The sequence below is a fragment of the Metopolophium dirhodum genome, chromosome 3, assembly GCF_019925205.1.
Source record: "Metopolophium dirhodum isolate CAU chromosome 3, ASM1992520v1, whole genome shotgun sequence".
Classification (NCBI taxonomy): Eukaryota; Metazoa; Arthropoda; class Insecta; order Hemiptera; family Aphididae; genus Metopolophium; species Metopolophium dirhodum.
The window spans coordinates 16,042,846-16,065,838 of record NC_083562.1 but is presented as its reverse complement, the minus strand read 5'-3'; the positions used below and the strand labels follow the sequence as shown (position 1 = coordinate 16,065,838).

At 30.3% G+C, this 22,993-nt stretch overlaps 4 protein-coding genes across 5 annotated transcripts; 2 read left to right on the top strand and 2 right to left on the bottom strand.

Annotated features, from left to right (window-relative positions):
- Window positions 1-1,955: 1,955 nt before the first annotated feature.
- LOC132941834 (trimethylguanosine synthase-like) lies at window positions 1,956-3,692 on the bottom strand. Of its 2 annotated transcripts, none has more exons than XM_061010031.1 (5): window positions 3,562-3,692; window positions 3,095-3,342; window positions 2,866-2,928; window positions 2,277-2,794; window positions 1,956-2,180 (listed from the first exon to the last, which is right to left on the bottom strand). In XM_061010031.1, exons 1-4 carry the CDS (start codon window positions 3,653-3,655, stop codon window positions 2,765-2,767), a joined length of 435 nt encoding a protein of 144 aa, XP_060866014.1. In that variant the 5' UTR covers window positions 3,656-3,692; the 3' UTR covers window positions 1,956-2,180; window positions 2,277-2,764. The 2 variants fall into 2 exon arrangements, with proteins under 2 accessions (XP_060866014.1, XP_060866015.1); XM_061010032.1 differs by having other exon boundaries at window positions 1,956-2,164.
- A 6,987-nt stretch (window positions 3,693-10,679) lies between these two features.
- On the bottom strand, window positions 10,680-19,381 carry LOC132940927 (roquin-2). Its single transcript, XM_061008729.1, is given in 19 exon segments — window positions 10,680-11,022; window positions 11,024-11,056; window positions 11,058-11,084; window positions 11,199-11,225; window positions 11,228-11,290; window positions 11,573-11,671; window positions 11,758-11,827; window positions 11,918-12,391; window positions 13,892-13,992; window positions 14,079-14,183; window positions 14,259-14,346; window positions 14,413-14,536; window positions 14,611-14,750; window positions 14,827-15,073; window positions 15,133-15,466; window positions 16,024-16,433; window positions 16,505-16,700; window positions 18,583-18,746; window positions 18,845-19,381. Coding segments are annotated over 18 exon segments (2,736 nt in total). The 5' UTR covers window positions 18,745-18,746; window positions 18,845-19,381; the 3' UTR covers window positions 10,680-10,986.
- Window positions 13,093-13,874, top strand: LOC132940929 (uncharacterized). The gene is made up of 2 exons (XM_061008731.1): window positions 13,093-13,614; window positions 13,677-13,874. Exons 1-2 carry the CDS (start codon window positions 13,435-13,437, stop codon window positions 13,872-13,874), a joined length of 378 nt encoding a protein of 125 aa, XP_060864714.1. The 5' UTR covers window positions 13,093-13,434.
- A 170-nt stretch (window positions 19,382-19,551) lies between the features above and the next one.
- On the top strand, window positions 19,552-21,844 carry LOC132940928 (uncharacterized protein C3orf38 homolog). The gene is made up of 4 exons (XM_061008730.1): window positions 19,552-19,789; window positions 19,858-20,001; window positions 20,207-20,493; window positions 21,134-21,844. The coding sequence occupies exons 2-4, from the start codon at window positions 19,878-19,880 to the stop codon at window positions 21,695-21,697; spliced, it is 975 nt and encodes a 324-aa protein (XP_060864713.1). The 5' UTR covers window positions 19,552-19,789; window positions 19,858-19,877; the 3' UTR covers window positions 21,698-21,844.
- Window positions 21,845-22,993: the final 1,149 nt, after the last annotated feature.

Sequence of the window (22,993 nt, the reverse complement as noted above, 5' to 3'; positions counted from 1 at the left end):
TTATAAGTTACCTATGTAGGTACTTGTCAAAAACTCGACTACCTGAAAATCATTGGTTTTTATGGTATAGCCTTACGAAGTTCACGATTTTTGGTGTTTTACGCAGTACGCACCCGTACAACGCTTAAAGTTTACCGAGCTTAAGTATTACAAATTCATTTTTTTTTTAATCTAGGTAAATCAACGTTTTAAAATTGATGATGCAAAAATAATTCTGACACCCACCCATGGTGGTTTTACATAACAAGTCGAGGGATGTTTTTGATTTTAATTGTTCGAGCAAGCGCAGTGTGGTACACCGGGTACATATGAAAATACCAAAAATTTCAATTAGTTATAATACATATAACTTAAACCGCCAAGTTCAGACTTCCCTGTCGTTTTCAGTTAAAAACTAATGATTTCCGGCAATTATTTATTGCAATATCGTTCTTAATTCGTTGTTATACTTGTAATATATACATATACCTATTTTAAAAATATTATTCGTGGGTAATTGAAACGTCTAAAATATATTATCATATACAAATATGATAATAAACAAATAATAATAATTCAACTTAACAGGCTACGGTATTAATAATATGTAATAATATCAATATAAATATAGTATACAATATCCTAGGCTGACAAATCGTCTCCACTTAAAATCGTTTTTCGTATACTATGATATTATATCATTGAATTCAAATTTAACACTATCCATAACAGTCACCCACTTGTAACTTACTGTTCAGCAGAGTCACTTCCAATTTTTTTTTTTAGATTCTGAGGGAAGCGATAAATGTATTGATTTTACAGTAATGTGTGTTTTTTTTTAATTTTTTTTTGTGTCTGTCATCACCTTTTAGGACAGTAAAAGTGCTTTAATTTTCTTTAACAGTAACTTTTCTGATAGGAAAGTGAATCTAGTTGGTACTATGGGTGGTCAAAAGTAAAAATGTTCCCAGTAGTTTTCAAAAGCGACGTGAAAAGCAAAGAAAAAACGGGAATTTTTTACGCAAAATCCGTTTTCGAGAAAATCGATTTTGGTTTTTGGTGCAACTCTAAAACAAATGACCGTAGGTACATTAAATTTTGACTGAATGCTTATATTTGAATTTCCATACACCATAACATTTTCCAAATATTTTGACTTATTTTGAGCTGTTTACGGACATAGTCAGTTTTCAATTATTTTAGTTTTTTTTTCTATAAATATCAATAAAATTTTATTTGTTGGGTAAAAAAGCGTGAAAATTTAATATAAGGCTGCTGATATATCGTTCTAATAGCAGTTAAAAAATATTCAAAATACATAGGCTCAATTTTTATTTATAAGCATTTAAAGTTCAAATTTTGACAACATTTATCAAATTTATAATTTAATGATGACGCAAAAAAAATCATAAATGAGCGCACAAAATATAAATGGCAAAAAATTTGGAACTTACAAGACACCAAATTAAACGAAATAAAAAGAGATATACATCGTTGGACAAACCCTAACATCAACCGTAAAGAAGTTACTGTTCTCAATAGACTCCGTTCTGATCACACCAGAATGACTCACGGCTTCCTGATGGCAAGAGAGGAATCTCCCATATGTCAAACCTGCGGAACCTTGTTAACCGTCAAACATATAATATCAGACTGTTTAATGTTCAACCAAGAGCGGACCACACATAAGATATCCTACAACATAGACTCTTCACTCGGACCCAATCATGAAAAAAACATTGATTTAATAAAGTTTATGAAACAAACCAAATTGTTCAATCGTATATATAAAAAAAAAAAAATGTTATTATTTAGTATTTAATTAATGTAACAATTCTTATTTGTAACTAATGGCCTTTGCTGTCGATGTTATTTTTTTTTTGAGATCAATAAAAAAAAAAAAAAATTTTTAAGTACCTACAAATAATATAAAACTCAATTTTATTTTAACAATAAATACTTTTATTAATACAGTGTTGACTTTGTAGATGGGTAGTAATAAATTAACTGTACATTCAGGATTACATGCATTCAGGTGAATAATTATAAGATTGCAATGATAGATGTAAGATGTAAGATGTATTGTTGATTCATCAATACGATGCTGGGTGGACTTGAGGACTTCCCATGTTCAGCGACCGGCGTCGACCCGTTTTGTGGCACAGCGGAAACTTCGTACAGCTGACTGTTCGACAAAGACACTGTAATATTATTTGAAAAATATTATTTCTACTTAATCGTAATAACTGGGTATAATGAGTTTAATATTATATTATATTATAATAAATATTAAGTACCTATATTATTAGCTTCTAATAATTGGGATGTCATTTTTGTAGATATTGATCCGGACAAAATGATGCTGGCCCAGCGCTATGCCACGATTTATGGCGTACCTATCCGATGAAATTGTTGGAGACTCTTTCAAACTGGGCAATCTGATAAACGGTGACGTGATCGTTACTTCGCGGCCATCATAGGGTAGACCAGAATACACAAAAATGTAGGTCATCGGGCTGTCGGCTGTATGTATGATAAAGTCCTGGAAGTGGGAATTACAATAGCCCCTAAAATGCTGTTACACCTCAACCTTAATAAAAACAAAGAATGATTAAAAAATGACAACGTAATTGGCCTACAAATCTGAAAATAAGTTTATGGACATATAACTTTTCAACGTAATATTATGACCGATCCAATAATAACTTTCCATAGGTACATCAGACCTATGTGCGACGGCTGCTCACCAACGTATCGTCATCCACCAGATAACTTTGGTAAGTTTTCAAACTATACCGCTCATTCTTGTGGAATGCTAAAGAAAATTAATTTATTAGATAAATATTATACTATAACAATTTTTAAATATAGACGTTTTCAACTCACAGTTATGCAGATGGATGTCAGGATGTCGACCGGTTTGGGAGCGACGTCTGATACGCCATTGTTCTAATGAATTCAAACATAAATAATATATTATTATAATATTTTTATATGTATATAGGTACGGTTAGGTATATTAAATTAATTAAGTAGGTACTATATTAATATAGTCTATTAATTATTTTTTTACTATGCTTTTATTGTATTAAATACACAATGACTTATAACTTACATTATTGGACCGGACATACAGCAACGTCGATTTGAGGTACCTTTCCATAAACACATTTTCGATAACATCCATTTTGTTGTATTCTGGACCGCCCCATGGTGGCGATGTGACTATAACGTCACCCTTTATCTGATTTTCCAGTTTGAAAAAGTCTCCAACAACGAAATCAATCTTCTCAAGTACGCCATAAATCGCGGCATTTTGCTTGGCCATCACTATCTTGTCTACGTCAATATCTACAGCAATGACTATTACAAATAGAAAATATGACAATTATTAGAAGCCATAGATAATAGGTACCTACTTGATATACTGTTATAAAATAATATAATATATAGGTAGGTACATTATAGACAATTATTACATTTCGGTAATTACAATGTACAATTAAGTAGAAATAATATGTTCACATTTTATTTCCACGAAAACGGTTTTATTTATTTTTAATGCAAAAAATATTACAGTACCTTTGTCGAACATTCGGGCAAGCTGGATTATATTTCCGCCGGCGCCGCAAAACGGGTCCACAGCCACTTTCACCCGGTCACACTTTTCTGCCATATATAGGCGCTGAGTGTCTCGGGACAGACCGAGTAAAAGCTCTCTATAAAACCAAACATACGATTATAATATGTATCATTTTTATTTTTAACATAATATGATACATATATAATATATAAATGTTTTTTTTTACATACCCTAGTCCATCAGAATACCTAGGTCGAATTTCGAAAATAAGGCATGTCTCTTTTTCCAATATTTATATGTGCTTGGTCTATGGGCAATATAAAAAATCAGTCATATGGCTAAAGTAGTCACGGCTTCCACGGGGGACGGTTTCTCGACGCTGCCAACTGGCAGCGGAGTGCCGTTTTCCGTGGTGACGGGTACCGAGTTCTCCACACTGTCCGGTAGCTGAGCGACGTCCGCAGCCGTGGTGTCTACGACTGGTTAGGTTAGGTTAGAGAAAAAAATCATTATTAACTATTAGCCAACAAATTTACTATAATCTTACGACGAAAAATACGCGAGCACAATATATGAAACCTATACCCTATATTATTGTGTCACTGCGCACGCCAAGGCCTTATTTACAATTTTGTGAACACACCCGTGGGCAAAAACAATTTTGTGCCATTTTGGCACCCACGTTTTTGCTCATGATTAATTTGTCCCGTTTCAATATTTATTATCCACAAAAAATCAGAAACATGTCTTATTATTACTAAATATAATTAAAAATTATATAGTATACCAAACTACTATATGGACGACTGTATTATTATATTATATTATTATTCTCATAATAAATTGATGTGACAATGCTCTTTTGCAGAGGTGAATAATATTTAGATAGGTACCTGTTTTGTTATAAAATAATAATGATAGAATTTCTATAGCATATACCATAATCTAACATTTGTTATTAGGTATACAAGATTTATTAAATGCGTCAACGGAATTCAGATAGTTACTCGGCATCTATAGCGATGGAATGATAAAAGTGGTTTTAAATTTAAAAGCTGCGGGGTTGTAAATAATATAATATTATTACTGTCGTTAATGCACGCAGATAAATCTTTGGAAATGTGTACCCATATATTATAATAATCCACGACTTATTATAATAATAATAAAATCGTATCCACACAACGCTTGAAAACGCGTTACTATGTTTCAATGTTTGAAAAATAACAAACAAATCGTATTCTAATTTTTACGAATTATTTTTCTGTCGTATTTTAAAAATACAGAATAAATTCTTATCAATATAGATTGTTGCAGTTTTGCGATTCACGTAATACATAATGATATTACCGCGTTCCGATTGTCGTGCTTATCAACTTATTGTGAGACCCACCCGCGCAGACTCACGTAATAGTTAAGCACGAACCGGACGTTAAAGTTCCAAGTAAAGTTCTAACTCGCGTATAAATGACATTGCGACCGACGGCTATAGACTGTCACTCACTCATCTGTGCCGTGGTAAGCCCCACCCGGACAGTAAAATACGACTAGGAACTCCCAAATACATGCAGCCACTTGGACGTACGCACCACGCGTATTTTAGTAGCATACATTTTTTTTTTGTTAGGCCTTCTTGTTTGTTACGTCTAGTGGCGATTTAGGATTATGCTGCCCTGGGTACATATTTTTTTAATGAAGTTGCATGAAATTTACACAGAATATTTATATTAGCAATTTCTATTTTTCTTGAATAATATTAATTTTTTTGTACTAAAATTGTTCTACCATAACACTATACAATTAGTACACAATATTACAATATTACGCTATATTATGTAGGTACTTATTAACTATTAGTTACTTTATATTCATATAGGTAAAGAAGTAAATTTGTTATCTAATATATAAAAATCTCGTGTCACAATATAGAAAATGTATGTCACCAAACTCCTCCGAAACGGCTTAACCAATTTTCATGAAATTTCGAGTGTATATTCAGTAGGTCTGAGAGAGTGAAGTTAACTATTTTTCATACCCCTAAGTCCAACCCGGGGATGTGCTCAAAGGAGGATTTTGAGATTTACGGTGGAAATTTTTGTTTATAAATGGTTGCTATGGGTTTTAAAGTTATTATAATAATAATAATTTGTTGCCATTGGTTAATCGTTAGTTAAATTATTATTGTTATTAATAATTATTAATGACGTATTAGTATTTTATTTGTATACAGTGGCGTCATTTCAGTTTTCAATAGAGGGGGGCAAAGGTTTAGACCGGCCCGAACGGGTAAAAAAAAACCGCAAAAATATTAGTAGTTTATTAAGATATCTTCTTTTTTTTATTTTTGAAAATCTATTAACTGCATTATCTATAAATCAATTTTACCTGATTCATTATAAGTATTTAAGTATATATATATATATATATATATATATCTTATTTAAGTATAATATGATATATTTACAAATTAATATTATCTTAAATTATAATATATTTTTTTTTTATTGCTTGCTTACCGGCTCAAGTTTTGTCTGTTTATTAACATGTTAGAAATTATTTTCCATGCTTTTCGAGCAGTTTGCGGTAATTTTATATTTTTAATCGCACCACCTAACCACCCATCTATTTTTTTTAGATCATATTTTGCCCCAAATTAAAAGATTAATGTAAACATGCGTCACGAAAAAAATTAATTTTAATTTAGGTACTCAACTAAATTAACACAATACGCAGAATAGTTGAATCATACACGACTGTCGCAAGTTATGAAGTCCGTGATCAATGATAAATAATAAGAGCGTCAATGGGTTGTTGTTTTTAGAATTTGTAATCATTTTAGATTTTAGAAATTAAACTATACGAGATTATGATACTAACTGTTCATTTTCCTTCACCAAACACACTCACACAAACAAACATACATAAATACATACCCATACATACAATGTGTACGTCCCCGCATACGTCTAAATATATTCCAACAATCAATTAGTAAAAATGTATCATTGTGACAATAATTTCTTAGTACATACTATAATATTTTCTGAAAATATTATAAAATACCCACTACCCAGACAGCAAATGTTTGCATATTATTATAACATTATTATAGGCACGTTTTTGCGCTAATAAAATATAATAATGGTAAAACGGCAACAACTGGACACCGGCCCATAGGGCTGCTTTTAAAATCAGACAGGGGCAAATGCCCACCTTGCCCCCCCCCCCAAATGACGCCACTGTTTGTATATTGGTTAATCAAGCATGCATCAAATCGAATTGTCGCATATTGTACTTTATAGCCGCTCATCGGCGAGTGGATTGTCTACTTGATATATCTTTGCAAATTGTCCGCGATCCGACGTGATCGGATTGCCTACCAGGGTGGCTGAATTGCACTTACTGTTGCGAGTTACATACAAAAGGATTTGAACAATCACAATTTAAAGAGTTGTCATTTTTTAAGGGAAACGAAGTGCATGGGATCAGCTAGTTTAAATATAATAAAAATTAGCTTATCTACCATATTATTTAGATAAAAGTTAAATTATCTTATCTAATATAGATAAATGTAAAATGTATTTACCTATCTTTATCTGTATGTAGATAAATGTATATAAAATTACCTGTATTAGTAATATTATAGGCTAACAGACCGTTTTCGCTCAAAATAGTTTTTCGTATACACTGTGTTTATATATCATTGAATTTAAATTTAACATCATCCATAACGGTGACCGACTTGTAACCTACTGTACAACAGAGCGACACCCACTTACCTGCTTTTTTGTTTAAAAATTATATTTTGTTAACTCAGTTTAAGGGAATAAGTGATTTTACTAAAATTTGGGATGTAGGAACCATCGAAAATAATTTTCCAATCACAAAAAAGTAATTAACGATTTTAAGTGGAGACGATGTGTCAGCCTAGGATATTTTATATTATATTTATATTGTTATTAATTATTATTAATACAGTAATTGGTTAAGTTTTATTATTATTATTTGTTTATTATCATATTTGTATATAATAATAAACTTTAGAAATTCGAAGTCCCTCGAATAATATTATTTAAATAGAACACAAAACAAAAATCGTTATTCTTCGTTAAAATTGGTATTGTGTTTGTGTTAATAAAGTGATTGAATTATATTTAAGAACCGTTAAAAATAAATATTCCTTTAAGTATTATGTAGTCTAACAATTATATTTGTATGTTTCTTATATAATATGTAGTCAATGGACATTAAGAATATTTCTTGGCAGTGCCCGATTTTCTTTTATAACACATGAAAATTTTCATATAATCTGTGATACTAACTAGAAAGTATAAAATTATGTAAGAAGGCTATATTTTGTATTGAGATAAAAATGCAATTGTAATGTACTGTAATGTAATTGTTAGAGAGCGGTTTTTTTAAAGTTTTATTTTGGGCCGGTCAAAGTTGTTACCCCCTTCCCTCTCAAAAACTGAATTTACGCTACAGGTCCGAAGGCTTATATTATGATTGTATTTGAATTTTTTTTTGCTCCTTAAAATGGATTTGTTTGCAGGTGGTTCAAACCACTTTACTTTATTTTTTTATACCAAATGATAATTTGAAAAATGACACTTTACAGTTTTTAAATGTAATATATCAAAAAGTACGATGTATAAATTGTAAGTTTAATTTAAAAAGTAAATATGATGGTCATCATAATTTGATGGGTTCGCCATAATCAGCGTGAAAAAACTTGGACATATTAAAAAAAAAAATAGTTTTTTGAAATATATTTTTAACAGTTTTTTGGGTTGAACGTCTTTACGGTGCATACAAATAGGAAAGTCGTCATGCTGTAATAGGTGTCGTCATTGATGACACTGACCCATTCAATTTGTTGAATTTGACGATAAATTAATATAATTTCATAAGAAAAAAAAAACAGTTCTACACTGCAGTAATGTACCTATTTTGCCTATAGAATACGCCAGACAACACATTGTGTGTTTGCTCGAAGTATGTAAAAACGATTTATAATTTACTAGCTATATTACCCGCCGGATAAATGAAACCGAAATGTGACAATCTATTTGCGGTGGATAGTAATAAATAAGTAATAACTTATACATGCACCATTAAAAAGCAGTGTTTCCCATTTGATTTTTTAGAATCCTTAATACATTTCATCCATTTTTGTACATTTTTTAATATATTGAAGGAATAAGGATATAGACCTCTATAATAGGCTCTAATCATAATTTTCATTTATTTTAATTTATATAATAGAATTTGGTTTATAATTCAAAATTGACTGCAGTCTCCAACTCTTAGATGAATTATTTTTTAATATTTTTTTTTGCATCTTAAAATGTTTTGGGAGCTCATATTCCCAGTTCATTTTTTTTTTTTATATAAATTTAATTAGTTGATTTTTTAAACTTTGACACGTTATTTAAGGGGGGCCATCATTCGATATAATAAACTAATTATTGTGAGTAATTTTTTGGGTTTAAGAAGCTTGAGACTGTAGTCTTCAGTATATTATGTGTAATATAAAATATTTCCACAGTATTCTATTATAAATAACACATGATAATTCATCCCGACGGTCCCTATAGAATGTGAGATGATGCACTCATAGGCGCAAATAGGGGAGGGGGGGGTCTTAGCTTACGGTTGGTTCGGAACACGCGTGTCTATGGATTCATCACTAAGAACCTGAGTGGTCACCCATCCGGGAGCGGGCGACGCCGGCCGATGCTTAACCTCCGAATTTGTTAGTGACTGCGGCCAACCACCGTGCCACATCAGGCCCCAATAGTGTGACTTTGTTTTTTTCAAAAATTGTGATACTTTTTAAAATAATGAAGCAAGTCATAACAAATTATTGTGAATTTAAATTCAATTTTTTTTTAAATTATGAACCTTTTTTGTATTTTGTATTACAATTTTAAATTTTTTGACGAATTTTTGAGCGTACAATTATTTATTGAGAAAAATTTAATAAAAACTAAAAAAAATCTAAAATTTCTCATGGCATATAAATAGCCCAAAAAGTCAAAATATTTTGAAAATTGTATGATCTATCCACGGAAATGGTCATTAAACATTTGGTGAAAATGTAAAGTAGGTATCTACGGTTATTCATTTTTTAATTATTTACATTACAAAATAACAATCAATTTTGTCAATATTCGCATAAAAAATTTCTGTTTTTCTGTGCTTTTATTTTCAAAATTATTAAGTAATTGGAATTTTTACTCTTGACCCCACAAATTTCAACTATTTATACACTTTCCTAAAAAGAAATATACCGAAGTTGAAGATCAAAGCATTTTTTCTGCTATTGTAATAAAACACTTTTCCAAAAACCAAAAATAATACTTTTTCTAAAATAACTATGGATTCGTAATTTGTATTATACTTTACATTGTTATGTCTGACAAACCATAGTTAACTCATTTTTAAATATAATTGAATAATAAATTAGGTTCTCATACAGCGCATATTGAATGTAATGCCATAACATACATAATTATACAATGTGCAATATGAAATTAACTGGCATTAAACAAATGTAAGCACCTCTATTTTTTTCAAAACCTATAAGGCTATAATATGTACTAAAATATGTATTTTGTAATATATAAAATAAAGTTCTTTATTTTGCAATAAGATTGAGTGTATATCTGTATATGTATAATTTATATAATATATAAAAAACAATAATAATAAATGTTTATATAAGTGTTAAGATACCGATACCGCCGATTAAAAATTATACATAATAAATGTTTTGTATAAAATAAAATAACTAATATAATTTTACACCTCAACATGTAGTAGATTAATATAAATCGCGTAGTTAATAAAGTTTTACAATACAGCCATAGCATAAAAAAAATACAATTATTATATTCTTAGATAACAAAAAACTCATGTTAGACATTGATAATATAATTTGACAATATTTTTATAATAGGATATAATATAAATCAATAAACGCTTTATCGCAACAAACATTATGGTAACTATGAGAATTTTAGTTCAGTTGCACATTTATAAATTACAATTAAATATTAAAATATATAGATTAAAAAAGAAAAAGAAATAAATCACAAAACATTGTAACAAATTATTGTTACATACACAAGAGTTAATTAAACGTGTTCATTGTTTTTTTTGGTCCAATTGACCGTTAATTAAAAAAAAAAAATAATAAAATACAAGAATAAAATTTCATGTCGTTCAATAAAACATAAACATTATTAAAAATAATAACTATAATAATAATACAAATATCACATTATTTTCAAATAATTATAAAGCATCGTGTTGTTTGGCAAAAAAAATGGTAAAATTCACGAAATTACAAATATATTATGTTTAATATACTATTTCAATAGTTAAAATATAGTGCACCAAAAGTTAATACTATGACTTTAAACTTCTTCTACCACAGATTTTTCTGATTTTTTTTTCATCACCATCCCATTTTAATTCCGCTTGTTTTAACACCATTGCTGTTGTAAGCGTCGTCCTACAAAGGAAGATAAAAAAAAATATTTTTTTTTTATTATAATTATATTTAACATTATTTTTTAATAAATCTACACATATTAAACTCCAGTTAAAATAATAATAAATAATTTACTTGTTGAGCGGGTAAACCCTGTAGAAGTGGGTACTTGACCAGATACCATCACCCCAAGTGGTTATTGTGGCTGTTTCAGAATGCCATTGTGTCTTTAAAATAAATATGAATGAATTATGCTATTATTTGATAACTAACTAATTAATTTAAATGTATAGTTGACAAATTCAATACTACACACAAAAACGCAAGAATTTTTTTAATAGGTATGGTTAAACGTAAACCTAATACGAAATAATCCAAATTATTAGTGGGTATTGTTCTGTATAGATAAAAAGTTTTCAGCAACTACAACAAATTACCAATGCATGTTGAACAACTCTTATTATAATATTATTTAAGTACTTTAAATTAATACCAAAAATATTACTCACCAAAAATTGTTGTTCTTTTGTTTGAATGTCTCTTTCGATTTGTGCCAGTTCTTCAGACAATTTATCAGTTTCTTTAGCGGCCACATTATGAGTGGCAAGCTATACAAAGAGTTAATTAGCTAATTAGTATTGCATTGCTACAATTGTTAGTATAAATGTAAAAAATATTATGATAATGACATTACTTTAAGATCATTGATTTTTTTTTCCAAATTTTTCAATTGATTTTTCATTTTATGTGATTCTGCCATTAAGCTGTAATGATAAAATATGTGGTCACACTCTGTAACAACAAATGCTAACAACTATAAATATTAAATATTATTAATATTATTAACTACTGACCTTTTGGGAGCTTTATGACTACCAAAAAAGTTTGGTGGTTCCATTATACCAGCTGGACTATGTATAGTGATGTAACTTTGTCCAATTGCACCAACAGGAGACGCAACAATATGTGCAGCGGCTGGGTAACCTTGAGGAGAATTGAAGTACCAAGATGCGGCTACTGGACTGTTACGCGCCCCACGAAGTGTGCCTAATGGTGTTGTTATGGTCGTGGTTGTTGTAGAGCTGAAAAATTGGGCCTGTGCAGCAGCGGCAGCAGCTGGTGCGGGTAATGACAATGTACATGGTCGCCGCAACGACTTGCCATTCTTCGCTCCAATTGCCTGGTTGTTGTTGACTACTGTTGATGATTGCGGAGGCGGAGGAGGTGCTCCAGGGTTACTACCGTTACCCCCAATAGGGCCATACTTTCCATTAACAGCCAACTCAAATGGCACAAATTCATCTGGATCTGCCAAAATCGAATCAGACCTGTCAAAAATCAATCAAGGATTTTAATATTTATTGCAACTATTATAATATCAAAATAGCTCCTTCATTTCTTAGTCACTAGCATACTTAGATTATGGTATTAGTAGTATTATACTCAGTTTCACGAGAGAATATGCCGATTCTGAGCATTACCCTGCTATCGAAACCGGTTTCCTATAGCAGTATGTCATGTGGGGATGCACAGAAAAAACCGATTATGGTTGGGCCGCGTTTTGATCTCTCGGGGAACAGAAGATAGTTCCTTATTCCTCTCTCCCCCTCCCCACCACACACACAACACACTAAATATGATGCCACTGTTTAACCATAATAACATTGTTTAGATTTCAATTGTGTAATTTGAGTAAAATAATAATAAAGAACTTGGGATGTTTCACTTAACTACATTTTAAATTAACTATTCATATATGCCAATAATAGCATTGCTTCTCAAGAACTTATTTATATTTTACAGATATTATATTATATAATATATAAAATATGTAAGTATGTACTGTTGTTGCCAGATAAATTGAGACGGCGGCGGTGGCGCTTTTCAGTAAGTGTAGCCCAAACTAGTCGCTGACAGTGTGGTGCAAAGGTCACACAGTTGGCTACGACAAGCGCAGTCACCAGTTTGAACCCGGCTCAGTGCAAAAAATTTTATTTATATTATTTTACAATTTCTACTTTTTGTTCTTAAATAAAAGATTATTATCTGAATATTTGATTTTAAATTAATATTGTAAAATAATTTTTGTGACTATTGTTGGTTTATTGATGTATTTTCGGTAATAATATTCAAATACGGAGAACCATTGGTTTTCCGTTATCGTGCCGCCGCCTCAATTTATCTGGCAACGACTGTAATTTCCATCTATTGTAAATAAATAAAAATATAATATACTGGCTGTTACTAATAGACAGTAGTAACATACATTTATCTTTTTTGTTATTCAAAAACACAAATCTAATAAACAGGAATAATTTATAAATTATAATCATTTCTTTATTTAAGTACTTATATTATTTGGAAAGAAAAGATGAGCAAACCAAGTGCAGGTAAACCATTGGCTTCTACAAAAACTCGTCTGAATGAGCTCATTTCTTGGAGGTTAATCAAGAAAAACCCATCAGGTGGATTGATATGGGGAATTTTTGGTGCATCATTAATAATTAATAGTTATTTTTGGGTTCATTTCTTAAGGCGTAAAGAATATCAAGTAACTATCAAACATGGAGTTTGTTCATTGTAGTCAAATATTAATTAACTTTTAAAAAATAGGTTGACCACAAAAAACGCATGTGGAATGAACGTTTTGAAATGCTTGAAAATCCCGTTAAGATGAAATTATATTATTCATCTGATGAAACAGTGCCAAAACCATGTCAACCACTAACTGATGTTTACAAAAAAATGCAAGAGGCAGAATCCAGCAACTGTCTGAAATGTAAACGTGAAACTGATCCTAAAAATGAATAAATACATTTATTTCTTACCTGATTAACATGGGTCGTCCAGTTTGTATATTGACTGGAGAAGGCAGTCCAGTTTTTGTGTGAAATAACCCATTATCCCACATTGAATAACGATCAAAATCCTTTAATATAAAACAAGTATTTAATAATTATAATAATAACTGTTTGCTTCTCTATTGCTTCTACGCGATCAAAAAAAAGAACATACCACTTGATCAGGTGTAATAGAACACGCCGTCATTACCCTGTCAATTTGCCCCATAAGTTCTTGTTTGCGATTCTGAAGAGACATTAAACTTGATGATAAATTTTTCTAAAACAAAATAATTGTGAACATTTTTAAACTTGAAGCATTACAATATACTATAATATAGTGTTTAGGTCATACCATTTTATTGGAATGGCCTGGAATGTTTTGATCCATATACATTTTATTGTTTGGATTTATCAGCATACCATGTGGATGTGGTCCAGGACTAGAAAAATATTTGCACATTAATATTGTTTAAACTCTGCATCAATTAAATATTAGTAACACTTACCCATACATTTCATGACCATATTGTCCTACAGGATATATTTGTTGTTGACTATTCTGATAATAATTCTGACCAGTCGGTACAATATATGAATGTTCAACAGGAATAGGTGTCAAATCTTGAGTATCTGAAAAGTTATAGCCAATTAGAAATGAAAAAATATTAACATATATTTAAAGTTTAAATATTTTAAAGTCGTACTTTCAGGCAATATCATTGGTTTTTTATTATGGATGAAATCAAACTGTTCTTTTGGCATAAAATTAGGTTTATTTGTCAAATAATCATGATCAACAATCATTGGTGTCAATCGACTGTTCTTCCGATTCTTATTTCTGTACCTAAGGGTAAAATAACGATTATATAATATGATTATACATACATGAATACTTAAATAATATAAAGAATAATATTTACTTTTCTAATTCTTCTTCTGAATGAGCAAATGTACAACCACCACCTCTTGGACATGTACCTCGCATCATTAAATCTCGACATAAACTGACTTTATACCTAGGTACATTTGTTTGGTTTTGTACAGATTCGTTCTTTAATCCTTTATTAGTATTGCCATGGGACTTGACAAAGTCAGTCAAACCAGCTACTACTATTCTAGCACTTTCAAGAACAGAATGTAATTTTTCCCAAGTACACCATTCCAGACCTATGTTGAATAAAAATTAAATTTTAGTGAATTCAAATAATCAAAGTAAAAAAACTCACTTGGATTAGGGTCAACTGCAGCCAAAAGTTCAAAATTTGACCTTAACGATGATAATTTAGCTGGATCACCAGTCCGCTGTAAAGCTATAATAAGTTCCTGGACCGATTGTGAAAATGACTGTGGGCTTTGTAACTTATCCATAATACTTTGCATGTGTGATTTGTGTGCTGAATCACCATAAAGAAGTGCTGACCATTGGTCAGGTGCTATGCGAAGTCCAGCTTCAGTAGCAATCTCTACAATTTGTGCATCATGTTCACGTCTTAAACTCTCATAAGTACGAAACTCTTCTTTTAACTGCATTAATGAAGAATCACCATCACGCTTAGAAACCTAATAAAATAAAAAGGCAGGCTAATATCATAAATAAACACAAATAACTAGGAACTTCAATAGACTAAACAACATATTATGAAATACATAGTTTAAATTAAGTATACGTTTTTATTTATGAAATACAAAAAAGTGTTTATAACCAATAAGACTAACAATGAGTTTCTTTTACTTTAAAAAGTATATATATGAGAAACCCAAAAATAATAAATAAATAATATATACCTAAATGTGTTATAGTTATTAACTATATAAGTATTGAGCCAATAATCAATTTCAGTATGGAGAAACCAGTGCTTTCTATAAAACGTACTTCCATTTTTCAAATATAACACAAAATTATGGAATAGATTATTTTAAAATTAAAAATATTATTTAATGCTTTTAAGTTAGATATATAGGGGATAATAATTTATATCAAACAAATTTAGTTAGTATTTATATAATTAAAAACATGGTTTCTAATATATTATACCATATATTATACCATACATTATACCCAGTATAAGCTCTAACATGTGTAATAGGTATTAACTTTTGCTCAAATATAAGCATACCTTAAAACATGAAGCTCTGTAAAGTAGTTGAACAACATGGCCAATACTAGTTTTAGATGCTTGAGGAAAATGTGGTTCTAATCGTTGAACAACAAACATTACTAAAACTTTTCTCGATAGTGCAGAACCATCCTCTAAAGCTAACAGGACCAGTTTTAATACTTCTTCCTGCATTGCTGGTCCCAAAAACTGACAACCACGAGCTCGAACAGCAGCCCATAAATTTGTAGATAATTGTTGAGCACTTTGATGATGGAGTATAAGTTCTGTCATACTACGCTCGCCTAGAGATCTGGCTGCTCTGATGGCTCTCATACGGCCTTCGTTTTCTAAAAGTTGACAATTAACTAGAGTCACCAATTTACGCTGCATAGGCCGCGATAGTCCCGCACTTGTTGACTGACCACCACCTAATAAGTAAATTAAAATATTTATCTGTGCCATAAAATATAGTGTATTAAATTAAAGAAAAAAAAAATACCAGTTGCAAATGATTTAAGGTATAATGCAAGATGTTCCACACATTTTTTTGATTTATTATATAACAGCCGTTCATCAGATGACATATTCTTTATCATGGATTTTGGAATGTTTTCAATGTTTGGTATTGACGCTCCCACCAATTGAAGTAGAGCATAATTGATTGGTAGTTGATCAATTTCTATATTTATTAAGTTCTGTAAAAAAATCGTAACAATGTAGTTAACTAAATAAATTGTACCAAAATAAAAAAAATGCATGACAATTTGTATCAGATAAAAGAATATAGTCTAATGACTTTAAGTACCATTTTTTTCTGATGATATAGATGATATAAATAAATAAAATTTTAATTGTAACAACAATAATTTATTATTTGTTCAATAAAATAAAATATGGGAATAAATTATGAAATATACACTAGTTTCTGGGTAACTCGAACCTTGATATCTATAATATGAAACAATGTCTTCTAACCATAACACTAAATTGATGGGGGGACTAAGGTGTCGGCTGCGACGCAGCCGACCAGAGTTTGATACCTCGGGCGCGGGCGGCATTTTTCTTCGGGCAAGTCACGGAGTCCGAAGAACAAGTGCCGTCATCACCCTACCCGGAGCACGGTAATAACCTACGGGTGCCCCATTAGAAATTCTGCTAAAACACAACACACACGTGTACCAACCTACCCAATTTAAAAACCTACAGTGCCCTCCCCCACACCCAATGGCCTGTTTCCGGGGGTTACCCAATAAAAAAAAAAAACTAAATTGATATCTCAAAATTATACCTATCTATTGTTTTCCTTCTTGAACTTAAAGTTACAAATAACTATATTATAATTTTATGAAAAATTAATAAATAATCATTTACATGGTCTAATATAAATAAATATTTTATAAAATAATGATATAGGTACTATTACTAATGTATGACCTACTTATTTTATAAACTGAGGCAAATAAACAAAAGAGAAGATATCAATATTTTTACACTTAACTTCAGTCTTTGTTTTAGTTTCAATGGTTACAAATAGAAATACATTTACTTGATGACCAATTTTTTCAAATTGTGGATAGAATTAAAATAATAAATAAAAATAAAACTATGTTTATATAAAATAGGTTATCAAATAGAAATAATTTCGGATAAGAATAATAACAAACTATTAATACAAAGAAATTAACACTTTAAGATTATTGAAAAAAAAAAATGTATTGAAAGTATAAACTATAATTTTAATTGGGTATATAGGGTAGTACTCTTATAATAAAACCTGAACAGTTAAATTATTTAAATTTAAATAATAAATTACGGAAAAAACAAAATATATTTATTAATACTAATTTATTTTCAATATTCATCATTATTTATATACTCTATGTCTCAATATGAGTTTGTGTAATATTACTAAAACTATAGCTCAATATTTGGACAATATTTTAATAACAAAGAAAATGTCCAGTTTTTATCCAAAAGTTATGTACTTTATCTGGCAAGGGAAGATTTACACCAATGCGTTAACAACAATTTTTGGCTACATAGGTAATTAATAAATTATTTTCACATTTAGTGTGTCTGCCATCTTAAAAATAGTGTGTCTGTCAGACATAGCTGACATCAATACAATTGCATGAAATGTGTTCTAAGATAATAGCTCATTGCTGGAAATGTCTGATAGAAATATACACAAACTGAGATAAACAAAAGAGCGGCTGATATTCACAATAAAACATACAAATTATAACGAACAAAGTATTATTTATCATACCTACTTTTTTGTGATGAACGTATTTAACCAAAACTGATAAAATCAAGTGCAATTTATTTTAAACTGATGTAATGGACCATAGCCCAATTTTTATTTTAAACTCCAATGTAAAATCAATAATACATATTATTATCATTATCTACTCCGATTCATTCAACTCAAGTAGTTACTGTTGTAGTACCAAACAGTAAAAAGCTTAATAGCGACATTTAAAAATCTTATGATAAATTAATAAGGTAAATGAATCATGAAACAAAATTTGTAAGCTGAAAACAATGTCGATTATAAATATATAATTGCAAACTCACTTGATCAAATGGGCATTGTTTTTTGGGTAGATTTGACAGACATGATTTGCACACGGTGTGAGCACATCCCAAACTGATGGGATGTCGGGTCTTGATGTCGAAACCATTACAGCACACAGGGCATGCCAGGAAATCGGTCCACTGCGGAGCTTGGATCGGCATAACTGAGAACAAAAATTATTTTTTTTTAAATGAGAGTAAACAAATGACTACACACACACACACACAATTATTGTTGTTAACCATTTTGAAAATCTCTTACTTGTTGTTCACCTAGTCGTTTCGTCTTGGGTTTTATGTTGTGGTCGGACTTGCGATCCTGGACCATTGATGTCGCGAAAAACAGAACGAAACTGCTTTAGACGCGACAGTCGATTGTTAGTGGTGGTGTCGACATCACCAACGAAGAAGAGTGTTATTTAGGAGGAACCTTGGACAGCGTTTTGAACGCAGACCAGCAGAAAGGCTTCTTCTCCTTTGTCAACCGACGAACGACGCGTTTATTTATACACGGGAAATACGCAATTAATTCCGATGAACGTCCGTCCGAAGGTAAGCGTGATGGAAGGTGCAAAGGTTTTTTTTTAATTTTATTTCTTCTCTTCTTTTATCTTGTTGCCACTCACCGTTACAGGCACTATGCCACTATGACTTATGAGTAATGAGTAATGACAACAATAATAATTGAACAATATAATCGCTATCACGTATTCACGTCGTCAAGTTCTATTTACACACCGTTTTCGAAGTTTCGTACGTATTTTCACATCATGTCGTCATCTAATGATCTCACAACGTCGTCGTCGTCTTGGTGGACGTCGTTATCACAATTACATACACACACACGTCACACACACACACACACACACACACACACACACACACACATGTACACCAGGTGGGCAGGCATCAGATCTAACGTCAGGTGGTGGGTGTTGTGCAGCAGTCGCTGGTTGGGTGGCGATCGTACACGCGGGGTAACGGTGTCGGCATGAACTAAGATAATACATATTATTATTTATTATCTTAGTTCATATATTCTGTGGTTTGTGCTTTAGTAGCCTTTATAGGCCCTGTTGTGTGTACGACTACCGCAGTACCGCAAGTCGCAACACTCTGTAGCACTGAATAGATTAGTCTCATGCTCTCAACTCTCCATAGTATAAACTATTTACCTGAATGATTCCTGAATACTGATACTCGCATGGTAAGTTTGAAATTATGCTAGTGTCTATAGTAATATAGTTTCATGTCGGACGTTTAATGTGTAAATAGCCACTGCCTTTGCCAATCCAATGGCCTATGATTGTGAGAAACGGTTATTGAAACAATTTCTGGATGGGATTGAAACAAATGAACTATGCAAAATCGTCCGATCCATCTACCATGGTGGTGGAATATCTGTGAATACCAGAGAAGGTAAAACAATAGAATTTCAAATTATATGTAATATTGTAACTGCGATGAGATAATTAATTAAATTAAAAACAAAAAATTAAAACTTTATGAATATACAATAATTATATATTTTATGTTATACCTATTTGTGTTCCATACAATATGTTAAAGTTTGTCATTATATAACATTATTGTCATTATATAACTTGTACTTTCCATGTTTTAGATGCTGAATTGTTTTTATTGTCTCAACCTACTGTGCGGGTATTATCCAATAAAAAAGTACAAATAACTACGTTGTTGAAGTTTTTAATTTCAAAAGGTTTAATACCTTCTACTGATATGACTAAAGCAGATTTGTGTTTGGCTTTTAAGTCATTAATCGAAAGTCAGCCAGATTATATCAGACCGCCAGTACAACCTATCCAAATGTCTGCCCCTAATAATATGCTTGAAGTTTCTCAGAATAACAATATGATGCATACTCAACCATATCAAGCAGCTGTCCAACTGGTAAGCTGTAATTAAAAAAAAATTTAAAAAAATGTACCACTATGTAAGACAGATATTTTTTTAATGCTAACCTTTTCATTCATATTATTTATTATAATATGTAGCCCAATTTATTACAGAGTTTGTCCTTTTCATACCATGTTTGTTTTACATTGTTACTAAAAAATTACTATATACAATTTTAAACACTAATATATAATATAATAATGTAATTTTGTAGGTACCTACTATGAATTTTTATAACACTGTTCCTAGATAGCTATACCCTATTCTAAAAGAGAAGACACCAACCAGGCGACCACGGGCATAACCGGTTTTGCTATGTAAATCTGGTGTCTCCTCTTTTAGAACAGGGTATTTATCATTGAATCGCAAGTGGGTTTAAAATAATATCACATAATTAAAACTAAGGCCTATTGGCTATTATAGTGTTATTGTTTTGATAAATTAAATTATTTATTAGGTATAGGTATAAAAACAACAATATTTTAAGCGTTTCAAGAGAATTCAAACTTTGATTATAATATTGACTGTGAGAATAAATAGTTATTTTTGTTAAAAATTCAAATGTCCTTCTCTTACAATAGAATAAAACACCAAAACTTAACTTCTTATAATTATAATTTATATATTTTTTTAGATGCCTATGCCAACACCAATTATTAGTGCACTAGAACCCAGTACAAAATCTCGAAAAGATCATGATAATGAATTACTAGAAAAATTTATTGAAATGTTTGCAAAAAATTTTTATGATTTATTAAATGATCTTGGTAATCCAGGAAAAAATCAACTGAACTGTTGTCATTTTTATGAAAATTGTACAATGTCATTGAAAGTTCTTGGTGGCAAAGATGAAATCTACGAGACTTGTGAAGATTCTACATCTACATTGCAGTGTTTATTAGGTATCAAAAAAAATCACTTGCTCTTTTTTTCACCACATTTAAGTGATGTTAAATGGAAAAAAGAATCACACGGTTTAGTAAAGGTGCATATTGGCGGCACACTTCATCAAGGTGTTGGAAGAATTGTTGGAATGTTTGAACAGCAATTCATACTTAGAGAAGATCCTCAAGCAGAAAACACGTGGAAAATTCTTAACACAAATTTTATGATGAAAAGTATGGACTTAATAACAGGAACTACTTTAAGAATACAAGGACCTCATCAAACAAATAATTTACAAATTGATAATGTTTAATGGTGCCATCAGTATATTAGGTAAATGACTTGCTTGGACAAAGTTTTGATTGTATTCTTTACTCAGATTTGAATAATGCAATTATATGAAAATATGTAACATTATTAACAATTTTTATTATATATAATATAATCTTATACAGTGATATTTATGTTTGAATTGTATTAATTCTTTAAGAGGATGTCAGCACACTTTGTTTTTTCTCAGTCTGACTCACGTGCAATATATCAAGTTCTGAGGATTTTAAATTGTAATATTTTACATAGATGCACCTCATTAAAAGGCATAAAGGCCTATTATGACATTATCTAGATAATATTCTTATAAACTAATTTTTATAGTGGATCAAGATAGGTAAAGATAATAATATATTTTAGACGCTATGAAGACATATACCTAATCACTCTTACGATTTGCATCAACATATCTGTAAGAACAAGTCTAAAATATTGAAATAAAAGTTCATAAAACTCTAGAATAAATCAAATTCAAACAAAAACATATAAATATTTCTCATGGATGTGGGAAGGGTGCACAGAAATATTTCAATTGTAATTTATTTTTCTGAGAAAAACTGGTGAAGCAAACTTTTATTTTTCACCAGGGGTGTAAAATGTGGTACTGAGGGTATACATTTGCATAGGTACCTAAAATTCCATACTATAATTTTTAGCCTGCTAAAACAGCCAAATTTTAGACTTAATAAGGTATTGTTACAATAGTTAAGAGCTAAAAACAAAGACGTGTATAAGCCGTGAATGCAAGGGTGGCTTTTTGAATTACTAATACTATTAAAATGTCCCCAATTAACTAAAAGACACTAAAATGCCCGTTAAAATGTAAAATATTTTTTAAAAAAAACCGTTTATTTATTATTTAGCGCCATAGTTCATTAACAAATTGTAATTAAAATAAAAGAATAATTTAATAAAAATAGTTTTATTAGTCCCAAACTTTAAAAAAAAATATTTAAAAGTTTAAGAAATACTAATTAATATTACATAACAAAAGAACTAAACAAAATTTTCTATTTATTATCATACACTAAATAAATGGTGTACAATTTTACACATAAAACACTATTTTTTAAACTTATCAATACTACTCCCAAGATTTTTTTTTTTAATTAATTTGAATTTTATACTCATTTATAGTGTACAAAATTACAAATTTATTGACAAAAAAACCACACATAAATTACATTAACACACCATGTTATGTGACTAGGTATTATTAGTTTTAAATTATATAAATAGAGTTTTTGAATGTAGATTGTCTCGGTAGTACACTAGTGAC

Bases quoted from the DNA above. Each gene is read 5' to 3' on its own strand.
- LOC132941834 (XM_061010031.1), bottom strand. From the start codon at position 3,655: ATGGCAGAAAAGTGTGACCGGGTGAAAGTGGCTGTGGACCCGTTTTGC. The intron at 3,343-3,561 runs GTACTGTAATAT...TATTTGTAATAG, and splicing joins TGCCCGAATGTTCGACAAAG to TCATTGCTGTAGATATTGAC. The intron at 2,795-2,865 runs GTGAGTTGAAAA...AATTTTCTTTAG, and splicing joins TGACATCCATCTGCATAACT to CATTCCACAAGAATGAGCGG.
- LOC132940929 (XM_061008731.1), top strand. From the start codon at position 13,435: ATGAGCAAACCAAGTGCAGGTAAACCATTGGCTTCTACAAAAACTCGT. The intron at 13,615-13,676 runs GTAACTATCAAA...TTTAAAAAATAG, and splicing joins TAAGGCGTAAAGAATATCAA to GTTGACCACAAAAAACGCAT.
- LOC132940928 (XM_061008730.1), top strand. From the start codon at position 19,878: ATGGCCTATGATTGTGAGAAACGGTTATTGAAACAATTTCTGGATGGG. The intron at 20,002-20,206 runs GTAAAACAATAG...TCCATGTTTTAG, and splicing joins ATCTGTGAATACCAGAGAAG to ATGCTGAATTGTTTTTATTG. The intron at 20,494-21,133 runs GTAAGCTGTAAT...ATATTTTTTTAG, and splicing joins ATCAAGCAGCTGTCCAACTG to ATGCCTATGCCAACACCAAT.